Source organism: Struthio camelus, chromosome 12, assembly GCF_040807025.1.
Source record: "Struthio camelus isolate bStrCam1 chromosome 12, bStrCam1.hap1, whole genome shotgun sequence".
In the NCBI taxonomy this organism is placed as follows: domain Eukaryota; kingdom Metazoa; phylum Chordata; class Aves; order Struthioniformes; family Struthionidae; genus Struthio; species Struthio camelus.
The window spans coordinates 19012381-19024424 of NC_090953.1; the positions used below are offsets into that span (position 1 = coordinate 19012381).

The 12044-nt window shown below is 39.1% G+C and overlaps 1 protein-coding gene across 1 annotated transcript in view; it reads right to left on the reverse strand.

Annotated features, from left to right (window-relative positions):
• Positions 1 to 12044, reverse strand: part of MTMR10 (myotubularin related protein 10) — a 41054-nt gene that overhangs the window by 18344 nt on the left and 10666 nt on the right. Inside the window, exons 3-5 of the mRNA XM_068957883.1 lie at positions 7976 to 8112; positions 6421 to 6493; positions 4024 to 4166 (exon numbers count right to left, since the gene is read on the reverse strand). Coding sequence (XP_068813984.1) covers positions 4024 to 4166; positions 6421 to 6493; positions 7976 to 8112 — 353 coding nt within the window. The remainder of the gene's footprint in view (positions 1 to 4023; positions 4167 to 6420; positions 6494 to 7975; positions 8113 to 12044) is intronic.

Consider the following 12044-nt stretch of genomic DNA (forward strand, 5'->3'; position numbering starts at 1 on the left):
TTATTATGTCTATATTCAAGTAAACAAATCAGATTGTCCACATCTGAGTTATAACTGCTTTCAGATTTGGATCCTTCCTTGCACTTACTACCGAAGACAGACACAGAATACTCTCTCTTCTAGTAAAGCAGCTAAATTAGTAAGAGCTATTCTCCAATATGTCCCTGTTCTGCAAATACAGATACCTCCTTAGGAGCAATTACATCCTTTGTCAACTGCAACATACGTATCAGAGTGCTGATGAGTATTTTCGTAAGCTTCAAGGGATTACGCATGAAACAAATTCCTTAATTGTATAAAGATCTTTAGTATCTGTCCTCCTCGTAACTATTCCACATGCTTAAAGCTCACTTTTAAAATAATCATTCTCAAGGTTAACTATTGCTCTAAAGAGAACAGTAGTTAGCCTCTGGCAGCAAGCAAGTTTTAAACAGTTATACTCACATAGTTTGAAATATATGTTATAGAAGACAGATACTTAGTTCTGAGCCAACTGTGCTTTATTCACGGGATGATGCTCCCTGAAGTAACAGGATAAACTATTCAGTTAGAGAGAAATCTCCCTGTTCTGGTTTGTACCGCTGAGGGTACAGTTTGCCCAAGGAAGTTACGATTTATAAAGAATTAACATGCAGGTTTCTTGCTTCACAGAGCAGGGATTGCAATGCTATCCAAAACATCATTTCCTCTCCACTTATTTTAAAACTAACAAGTGAAAAAAAAAAACTATTTGAAAAGCATGTTTTGAGTCTAAATGCTTCAGATTTGATTTTAATTGAATGGAAGCCTGCCCAATTCTCTGATTACAGCAGAAATGCTGAGTTCTGCAATTTCTCAACCCTATAAGCAGCACGCACCCTGAAACACCTTCAAACAACACACATGCACAATTCTACCCAGTCTTTTTTGGTTTTTTTGGTTTTTTTTTTGTTTTTTTTTACTCAGGAGGTCTTCATATTTAGCCAAAAAATGGGCATGCAAATTTGTGCAGGGAAAAGAAAATAGTTGACAGTTGTTTCGATTTTTCTCCAAGAAGGGACAGGAGGTTAGGCCCCCAATTAAAGAGGAAAGAAAAGAAGCTGCAGAGGGTCCAGTAGAGGGATATGAGGATAATCAGAGTACTAAACCACATCTTCTGAAGAGAGGCTGAAGAGCTGGGCTTGTTCAGTTGTGCAACGATGAGACTGAAGACTGATCTCATAGCTGCCTACAGCTACCTGGAAAGCAGTTACAAACTTGTCAGTCTTGCCAGATGACATAATAGGCAGCAGCCAAAAACTGCATTTTGGGAGGGTCACGCTGAACATTAGGAAAAAAATTTCATGAAGGGGAGGAGAGGTCAGCGCTGGAACAAGTCACCCCGGGGCAGCTTTCAACTCCTCCATCCTCGGTGGCTTTCAAGACTCAGCTGGACAAACCCACAGCTGACCTGATCTAGCATTGGCTACAGGCCCACTCCAGAGAGGAAGCTGGACCAGGCGGGTGACCTCCAGAGGTCCCTCCAGGATTTCTATGCCTCCATGATCAGATCTCTGGTCCAGCATTCGACAGGTCTGAAGGCACCTCTGGAATACCCAGCCAAGAGCACTGGATACATTCCTCCCATCAAAACTCAGTTATACTTTAGTTTAAGTCTTAGTCCTCCCTAAAAAAAGTTAGGCACACAATTATTGCCATTGTAGACAAGTACTAATATTTTCATGCACAAATAGTGGGATGTAAACAAACAAACAAACAACCTGACCACCTTTTTTGTTTTTAAACATATAGATAGCCCTGCTAACAGGTACTTTTTGAGGGGCAGGCACAGAAATCGGACATAAAAATCTTTCAGGAGTGAGGTGCTACCATGCCAGTGAAATGCAAGAAAGAACAATTCCGCTTCATATCCCGTGTAAGACTATTCTACTTGTGTTGACCAACATCCCAAAATAATTTAAGCAGAACAGAAATCTAACCACCTCATTCTTATACATTTGTATTCTAACGCTAGAAGAATAAGGGTATTAAGGAAATATTAGATTATGTTAACAGAAGCTGTTATCTCCCTTCAGTAAAAGTGTGCTTCTGTAATACACCCACACATAGCTGCAGTACCCTACTTGATGCATCAAAACCATGATAGCAGCCATAAATATCCATATAGTTAAAAGTAAGAGGTGTACAAGTTTTCTTCTACTCCTTTCTGGTGAAAACATTCTCACATTTGAAAATGGGGACTCTTATGCTGTTTGTCAGCACCAGTAGTATCTTTATAACTATATGGGTTCAGATCCTTTTGGACCCCTAGAACTAGCTAGACAACTAGCTAGTTCTCTAGAACTAGAGAAAAATCACATCACATCATCTAATTATAAACGCATGAAGAAAGTGCCTTCTTACAAAGTTTCACCTTTTGCTCTTGCACTAGGGAATGCAGCATAGGAAGGGTTAATGAGATGCTGGGTTTGTGCTCTCTTCCTCCCTCCCCCAGGCTAATTACTCTTCTTAGCCAATTAGAAACAGTTGTTATAAAGTTATTGCAGATAGACAGACTGAAGGTTGCTCCAGGGAGATTTCAGAGAAGCTGTGAAAGGGGAATTGATTGCTGAAAGACTGCCAAACACGAAAGGTTACAAACAGTGAAGGCAGCAGGCACGGAGGAATCTAGAAAAGTAAGCAGGAAAGAACAGTCAGCTTTGTAACTCCAGGTTTCTACCCGTGAATCTTAGGGAGAAGGTAGTCTCCAGAAGGTGAAAAATGACCGCAAGATGACTTCGGTCTGAGGTGCTTTGGTCTTATGGGGTTCAGCTCAAAACATTTTATTGTATGTACAAAAGGGATGTGAGCTCTCTGAGCAAACCAGGTCACCTGTTATGAAAACATGGCTATGCCATGCCTGACCACGAAGGGGTGCCACAGAGGTCAGCCGAGCAGTATGCCCAAATAGTGCATCTTCATCTTACCTTACCCCACCATCTCAGAGCAAGGAGGCTAGCGAACAAGTCTAGTTACGTAGACTAGCCATATCTGATTCGTAGAAACTTACCTGGACCTCGCTAGGTTAAACAACATTGTATGCTTTTATTGAGCCCTATAAGAACTGTTAAAAGACAGAACTAGAAAAGGAATGACATTTCTAGGAGTATACAGACAGAGAAAACTCTTCTTGTCAAAAGGCATGCTAGCCTATTCCAGGATAACATAGGGGAAAAAAAAAAAGAGGGCATGATTTTATACTGTTTATTAGACAAACAGACAGTACGTTTCTGGCCACGAAGCTCCCTTTCTTTAAGCAATGAAAAGAGGAGTGTGATTTTTATAGGTTATGGTATTGGGTCTATGATCCTGGACTCCTTAACATCCGCCTGAAGAAACAGCACCTTTCTACGCAAATATTTAAAGAAAAAAAAAGTAAAATGCTAACAGAAAGTTCATATGAATAGCTATGGTTGCCTTTACTGAACTCTCCTTTGTCTCAGTCTTAAAACAAATTGGTAACTAAAAGCTAGTCAGACAACTTGCTATGCAATACTTGTAAGCAGTATATACAAGATATCACACTTCACCTAAAGGTAAATTAAGGCTATGACTTTCAGAAAAATGCAAATACCAAACATATTTCACACTGAAACATATCTGTCAGGTATACATATCTGTGTATATGTATCTGTTCGTATATAAAGCATCTGTGCAATCTGTTGCACAGCTGTAATACAGCATTTTGATTCCGGTCTTTTAGAAGACTTGTTTCATTAGTTTTTTCTATTTTTTCTTTTTTAGGTACGAGAGATCTGATACAAGAAACACACGTTTATCTAATCCACAAGGAAATGGTTAATATAACACATAAAATGTTTTTATCTAGTCATTTTAACTCTAAAATCTAGGTAGTCTCCTATAACAGGATATATAGGATTCAATTTGAATTTTTTGCCCCTACATCTCTATCAAAACATAAAGCAAAAGTTCCTTATTAGCACCGCTCTTGCTACATTATGTAGTAATTACTACAATGCCACACCTCATAAAAAGATATGATACCTTTTTTGCACTTTCAGGACCCGCTTCATCAAAGCGAAATCTGACAATACGGAAGTCTTTGCAATAAATGATTAATTCTGTTGGATTAAATTTAAGTTTTTGATTGGGACCAAGAACCTTCTGCTTCCTCTTGGTGTCATTCACTGTAAAGAAAAGACAGAATTATTGGACCGTGCCGTAAGTATACAACGCACAACTAGCTCAAACAGATAGAGAAATGCTACTACCTGCATGTTTTCATTTATTAGTATATTTCAACTATTCAAATTAGGTAGAACACCGATCAGTCTTCCTTCAAACAAGTGGCTGAATTACTGATTCCTGTATGCCCAGATTATTTTTACCCATCAACAACTTCACAAGCAGAAAAAGTGTAGTAAATTGCCAGGTTGTCCAGACCTACATAGACAGGCTGTGTCTCCAGGCCTATGCATCTTCTTTTCAAATGGAAAAAGAATAAGCATCACAGAAACCTCAAAGATTTTATTTGTGGTAAAAGGGAGCACATGATTGATTGAATGATTAATTGCCGCAGCTGGCTGGCTGCGGGTACCTTCTGGGTTAAGCTTAAGCACTTCCAGGGAACTCAAGACATGTTCTGGGACAAGATGGGACTTAAAGATTTGTGCATTAAGCTCCTCCTTCTCCCTGGAAAAGGATGGAGAGCTAATGGCTAGATAAGGAGACAATAACTACTATAAATGCTAATTAGTAGTTTCAATAGTTTCTCTTCCTATACTGCAGTTACTTTTCTTAAGGTATATCAGACTAGCAACACATGTTAAAAATCTTCTGTACTGTCTCTACTACCTCTCAAACTCCTATGCTTCCAGCTAGATCCTGCACTTCCTAACCCTTGGAACCTTTCCTAACCTTAACCATGAACTCAAAGACCAATGGACACAACTAAAAGGAACAGCTCCTACCTGGCCATTGTACATAAAATCAATATACCTTCAGCTATTCACCTTCAATTAACCGCCACTGAGCAACCTCTTCTGCAGCTTTGTCAAAATTTTCTCCTATTTCCTGTTAGTAAAAACTTAGGCTTCAATAAATTTAGAGTAAGTCTACATATAGAGGAACAAAAACTAATCTGCCTAAGCATGTGGGCAGAAAATACTGCCCTCTCCCTCTAAAGAGTTTCCAAGTTTTAACAAAAAAGCTAAACAGAAAGGGGTCCTAGACAATTTTTACCATTCTTCTAATGAAACTGCCAACATTCATGCTATTTGACAGTTTACGCTGGGGAAACTTGCACAAAAGAATAACCTAGAATCTGTCAGCCACCGAGCTTCAAAATAAAAGCTATCAGCAGTTTTCAGTGTATTACATGAGAGTTTGCACAGGAAGTTAAATGTGAAGTTTGCAACATCACTCTTATAAACGTTTCTCTCTGCACAAAACTGTTGTTAACAGATTTACGACAGCATTACTCCTGTCACCTGGTAATTTTGAAAAGGGGCAACAAGTGTGGACCAATGGCAGGACCATATCACAGAGTCGCTAGGTAGCGCCTCTTATTTTAAGAAAAAGTGTCTCTACATAGTGTTCTTCCTCAGACACACATTCATCTTTGCACAGTCATTACAACGAGCTTCCAGAGCGGAGATGGATTATAAGAAGACTCGGGGCACTGAAAGCTTATCTATACAGAATGATTTAAATTATTTAGAGTCAGAAGAACAAGTATTTAACAGCCTTTGGTGTAATCAAGATTGAAAATTTATCAGTTATAAAAAATTAAGTTACAAGATGAAATACATTCTTTTCAGCAAACAGGGTATCCTACGGTATCTTGATAGCAATATAGTGTCTATATGCAGTCTTCTGTTGAGCCACCAAATCAAAAATTGGTTCTTCAAAACAAGTATTTTGTAAGTTTTTTTTTTCAGATTAAGAAGCGTCTTGACACTTGCAGATTCTGAGGACCGCTGTGTACTAAACAGCCGTTGAGCTAGAGACACTGTTTGAGAACTCAAGCACTTATGCTGTGGGATATCCCAGCTATGTGTAAAATGTGCAAGTGATGCGCTTTTTGCGATCCAGCCTAATTAAATGGAAGAGATTCAGATGCTCAAATGTAAAGCACTTGCTAATAAAATTATGTGCTGCTAAAAGATTTTTCTAGAATACCTGTTGATTCAGTGCTGTTAAAGATTTAAAACCCACAAAGACCAACTAAATATACATCTACGGCACAGCATCTCAAGCTTCATTGAGCTCTTAACACTTTTAACCTAATTTCATTAAATTCTTCAATGTAGAGGGGAAAAAAAGATTAATGACGTTAAACCTTAAGTGTGTACAACTCTGCACAACCTAACAAGCAGTTAACAGCTTTGAATTGAATAATTTAAAAGTCTGTCATCATATTTAACTCTTTTTTTGACTTACCTGTGACAATCTGCTCAATGCACGTTAGCGGGACATCATGTTCACCAAGAAGAAGGTTTTTATAATGGAATTTCTGAAACACATGAATTCATAGCCAGTAATTGCAGTTCTGCAGTTCTCAGCCAGAAATATACAGCACAACTTTGAAGAAACGATGATAAAAATCAGACATGCCTAGACTTTTCTGACTTACGTACGATCCTTGCCTTTTCACAGCTAGTTAGAGGTAGCAGCAACAGCTCCCTTGTGCTGGGGAATGCATGCCAAACAGTTTGGAAATCCCAGTGGAGCATGGAGAAAAATCACTATTTACATTGAATTTGCTAGCCTTTAAATTCCTGTCAGAAATTCAATACAATCTCAAGTATAAAATATGCCTCCAACCATTAATGTAACTATAGAAAGAAAAGTGTGAGCTTAGCTTTCACAAGGAAAAATCTAAAGCTTTGTTTTCATATTGTCAGACAGAACTGAACAGATTAAATATGAAAGCCTGCTCCTCAATGCTACTATAGACCCCCAGTCCAGATGGCTCAGAGCGTTCTGAATCCATCTTATTCATAACATGCTGCAGGTGGTCACTTACTGCTTTCCTATAGAACGAAGAGCTAACAATCTCAACTCCAGGCAACGAAAACTGCAGAAAAATACTACTGAAAAATAATAAGCTCAAAAAGTAGAAGACCACAGCAAACACGTGCTTTAAGGCAATAGCCATTAAATTCACACATTGCTTTTAAAGTAACAAGCTCTCAAAATGTTTTATTTTTGCTTATTAAAACGAAGTCACTATCAGCAAATTTGATAAACCGTGTAAGTTTTGACAAACTCCCCTAAAGAATTAATTTTTTGAAGTAGCTTTTGTCAAACTTGCTAACCATTACTGAATAAGCATCTCTACTTTCAGAGGTTTCTACATGCCTAATTAATGGAGTATTTTTAAACAAAGCTCAAAGTGAATTTTAAACAACTTCGAGAATAGCATACAGCTGACAAGTTGCTTTCCAAACTTAGTGCTGCATGCTGTGCTGTTCAAAAAAACTGATCAAGGTGATGAATTTTGCATGTTTTGCTTTGACAAAGGCTTGGTCTCTTTTTCCCCTTTTGTTCTTGCCTTATCTACAATGAAAGCTCATTTCATGGTTACTTTGTCCTCCCTCACTGAGGCCAGTAAAACTTGGATGCATTAAAGGCTTTACTGATCTGATGCTTGTCTAGTCAAAGGAACATTTGCAATTCTCCTCTTCAAAGAGGAACGTGTTTTCATACAATTTCTGCTTAGCCTTCTATTAAATCTCTTCCCAAAGCCGCCTCCATAGTATACAGAGCTGGCTGTACTTCCATCACAAACTTGCTCTATTCTGATAGTCTAAATTAAGGGATGGGAATATCAACACGTTCAGAACAGGGCAGTTTAAGCTCATCACTGAGCTTTCTTTGTTTTATAAGGCATCATGTTTATATCAGTTATGTGAGAGATTTACTATATTCTACTTAAATCCATTTTACCCATCACATTTGTTGTCATGATGTACCAAAATGAGAAATAACAAACCTGTAATGGCATAGGGTCATCCGTAATAAAGGAAATCTTGAAGTTAGTGCAAACCAATTTGCCCCACAGGTCATATTGACTAGTATCTGTTGCAATGCATTTTCTCACAAAATTGACTTCATTTACCACAATTTCACCTAAAATAGAAAAAAGGAGATGTAAAAAGCAACCTATAGAATTCTTGTACCTACAAGAATTCCATGACCTACAAGGATTCCATTCCTACATAACTCCATGATATGTAAAAACCCCAAACTCTTTACATTTTTCAAGTTATATGCAGCTTCTGCCTCAGCCTGGAATTTAGTGAATGCCATTTTGGAAAAAAAAAAAAAAGAAATTAGAAAAATAGACAAAATAATTTCAAAATAGACAATATTGCCTAGCCATTAGAAAGGGAAAAAAAAACAAACCCTTTTCTACACTCAAAAATCAAAGGCTGTGATTTTCGACTATTAAAAATTCATTGGTTTGAACAACATTGTCCTTTACACAAAGGCATATATTCATGCTCTTTAGCTAGGATTTAACTTAACGGTACGTGGCTATTTCCAGTTTTTAATTATTTTACAGAACCTTGGGAAGCTCATGGATTTGGAAGGTCAGGCCACATCTGGCTTTCTGCTTATCACCAGATATTCAGGCGTTTCCATAAGAGAAAAACAGCAAAACACAAACACCATAAACACGCTACATTTCAAAGTTTTTGCCGTGACCAGCTAACAAAGGAGATCAATCCCTTCACCAGGCAAAACAGAAGATCTTTAATATATACTTCGAATTTACCCAAATGAAAAAGAAAAATCATAATTATTTTGGGACAAGCCATAAAGCAAAAAAGTATACAGGTAAATGAGCATGAGGATCATTAAAAGAAATGATAAATTACGGTGTATCATGTTGCTTTTTAGTTCCACAACAGAAGTTTCTGGAAGCTGAATGGCAACTTCATTCTTACTTCAGCAAACAAACGTGGTCATTACTTGATTCCTGTATAAGGCTATTGCTTCTGTTGTCAGATCAGCTACTATTCTGCTACTGTACCCCAAATAGTGGACATGCGTTCAAGAAAAACAATTTTGTACTAGGTTTTTTTTTTTTTTTTTTAAAAAGACTAAAGACTGCTAAAGAGTAATTTGCTCATAACAGTTTTGACATGTTTAGTTCCCAGTTTCCTGTCCCCAGTGCTTTGCAAGAAAACACTCAGGCCTTCGGGTAACTTTACTAACGGCAGCGACCAGTCAGGCGCAAACTCCAGGAGCGGCGGGCGACTCGGCTCTGACCGGCTCTGCCGTCCCCCCGCCGGCAGGAGGTTTGCCCCCGGCACCTCCCAGGCGCAGCTGGCCCTGCGCCCAGGTCACCAGCACGTTCACAGAACCGCTCTTCGCGTGCCCAACGCCGCAGCAGCCGACTTCGGAAACGCCCCTTCTGCTAGGCGCGAGCCCCAGTTTCTGCCCGTGCTCCTCATCCTAAGCTGCTTCGCCAAGCGGCCCTGCTGGCTCTTTTGCCCCCAACATAACTATGCACCAGCCTGGAAGTCACCGAGAGCAGTAGCAGCGTTCCTGCTCTTCGTTCAGTCGGGATAAACCACCAAAATTTCTTGAGCTAATCGTGGCTGCAGGCTGGCAGGACTACCCGAGTGCTTTGTGCAGGTCACGAGCTCCCTGCGCAGTTAGAGGACCTAAGGGGACAAAACTGGCTGCGTCGACTGTCGTGGTTACCATATACCTGCATCCCCCAGCCTACGCCAGAAGGGACAGGAGTTGTGAACGTGCTCTAGTGGCAACAGACTGAGACTTGCTGAACCTTACAAGTCTTCTCTCAGGTACTTCTAAGCCGTGGTTAAATAAACCTTTTAATTGAAGGGAAAAAAAAAAAATCAGATTTCCGACAACTTCAGTACAAATAGTTAAAGTTCAGCCAGGTTAACAGCAATCAAAAACAGTGTCTTATAACAGGGCATACGGGAATGACAAGGCCTACTTCTGTTAAACATTACAATTAAAATGTTCCACTACTTTTAGCAGAGTCTGGCCTGAAATGTCCTATTGCCCAGCATTTTTTCCTAACAAGCGATTTACTTTAATAACTTCAAAAGCACAAACTGGGCATTTAAACAATTCCTTCTCACAGCTGTCGTTAACCTTCCACTATTCAACACCAAATTCAGCTGCATTCAGCCCGCCAAGCTTCCCCTCTCCGCGAGCCAGTTCTTCCAAACCTGACTAGCTTTTATTCTTCCCTCTCTCCATACCTCTGGCTTATCATTGCATTTCTAACAAAACGTATGGAGAGCCAAACGCACCAAAGTGCGCCTCTGTCATATATAGGGTTTTTTCCCCACTGTAACCTTCTCTTATCTGCTGGAATATTATTATTATCAGACAGGCGACTCTCTTGCTAAGAGTATAAAATATTATTACCAAAATATTTCAGAACTTCAAGTCTTTGATGTTATAAAACAGTAGGGAAATAAGAGATCCATTACTGCTCCCATACAAACTTCTTTAACTTGAATCAACTACGGATTAAAACATGCCTGCTAGGTCACCCTCTTCACCAAAGCCAGTCCTTTTCACTTCTTTTCTCCGCTCCTCAGAATTGCGTAGCTGCACTACAACGTTAACGCTAGTCCTATTTCAGTGCAACCTCCTTTAATCTCACTTCATCTAACACAAATGCATTCTGGATTTTTTGACCTAGCTCGGATCTTCTGCCTTGCCCAAGGGTTCCAAGATGAACAGACAGGGAGCGTATGCGCGCCCACTGCAACTGACGGGTTTAAATATATTTACAACAAAGCATGAGAAAGTTTGCAATGCAAATTTAACAGATGCAGTTTTCAAAAGACTCTGTCCAAACTGGACTTTTTTTTTTTTTTTTTTAATAGCAGGTTTGGAATTTTATATTGAGACATAACTTTTATCCCTCTTCTGGATGTCTGTAATAAGCAATATAAAAAGGAGCAAACCTTCCAGACTTAAGACAAATTTAGGAAAGCAGCTAAACAACATAAGTAGTAGTGGTTGGCCTTACAAAGGCTTATGATGAAATCTGATTGTATTTGTAATTCAGTAGGTGATTTTTCTGTACAAGTGTCAACAACTGAGCTATTCAGAGATATTACACTGCACATTTTTACAATGTAGCTGCTGCTTTTTTCCAGTAAACAGTCACAAGCTGTTCCAGACACGGAACAGCAGTCAACACTTCCATGTGACTCCAACAGTCAAAGAATGATCTCAGGAGACAAGAGCAGTTTGTTTAAACTCTGACAGGAAACCAGAAGAAAAATCACAGGTTGACACCCTGCATATATAAAGCCTAATCATGTTTAATAAAAATATTCCTACACTGAATACATGAATCACAAAAATAACACGAGACCAAAGGATCTACCCAGCTAATATTCCTTCTATTTTGAGCACGCAGCTTCAGAAACCGATACACTGCAGAAAAAGTCTGCTAAACCTTCCAAAGCACATTTGACTTCTTCATATTTTGGATGTTAAGAGAGTTGACAGTATATTGCATAGCTAATCCACTAATAATACACAATCCACTACAGTCCAGCGAAAAGTCAGGAAGCAGAGCCAAGCATGCAACAGGCAACAGCGCGGAGGCTTGACTGGCAAAGCTGAAACCAGCGGTCAGGAGGTTTCACAGTTGTTGTGTAGCAGCACCAAAGCCAATTTTGTCTCTCCAGCTTTGAGTTACACTAAAATGAACTTGGTCTAGAGTTCAGGGTGACTTTATCTGCAAAATTTGAAAACACCATCCCTAATCAGTAACATCCTAAAATAAAAGATGTTCTGCATCTTTTTGCTCACTGAGCAGTAATTTTGTCATTTTTGGTGCCATGCAACGCAGGATCAAGTTTAGTTTCTTTGTTTCATCACAGCAAGGTACCCTAGAACAAACCAGAAAGTCTTAAAAGATAAATACGGCTCCCTCTCCATCTGGAAAACTAATTTGCAGCTTGTTATCAGTAACTCTAGATCTAACAATCGGCACACAGGCAGAACTTTGTGTACATAAGACACAAAGTCTCAAAGAGATTTTCTGAGTT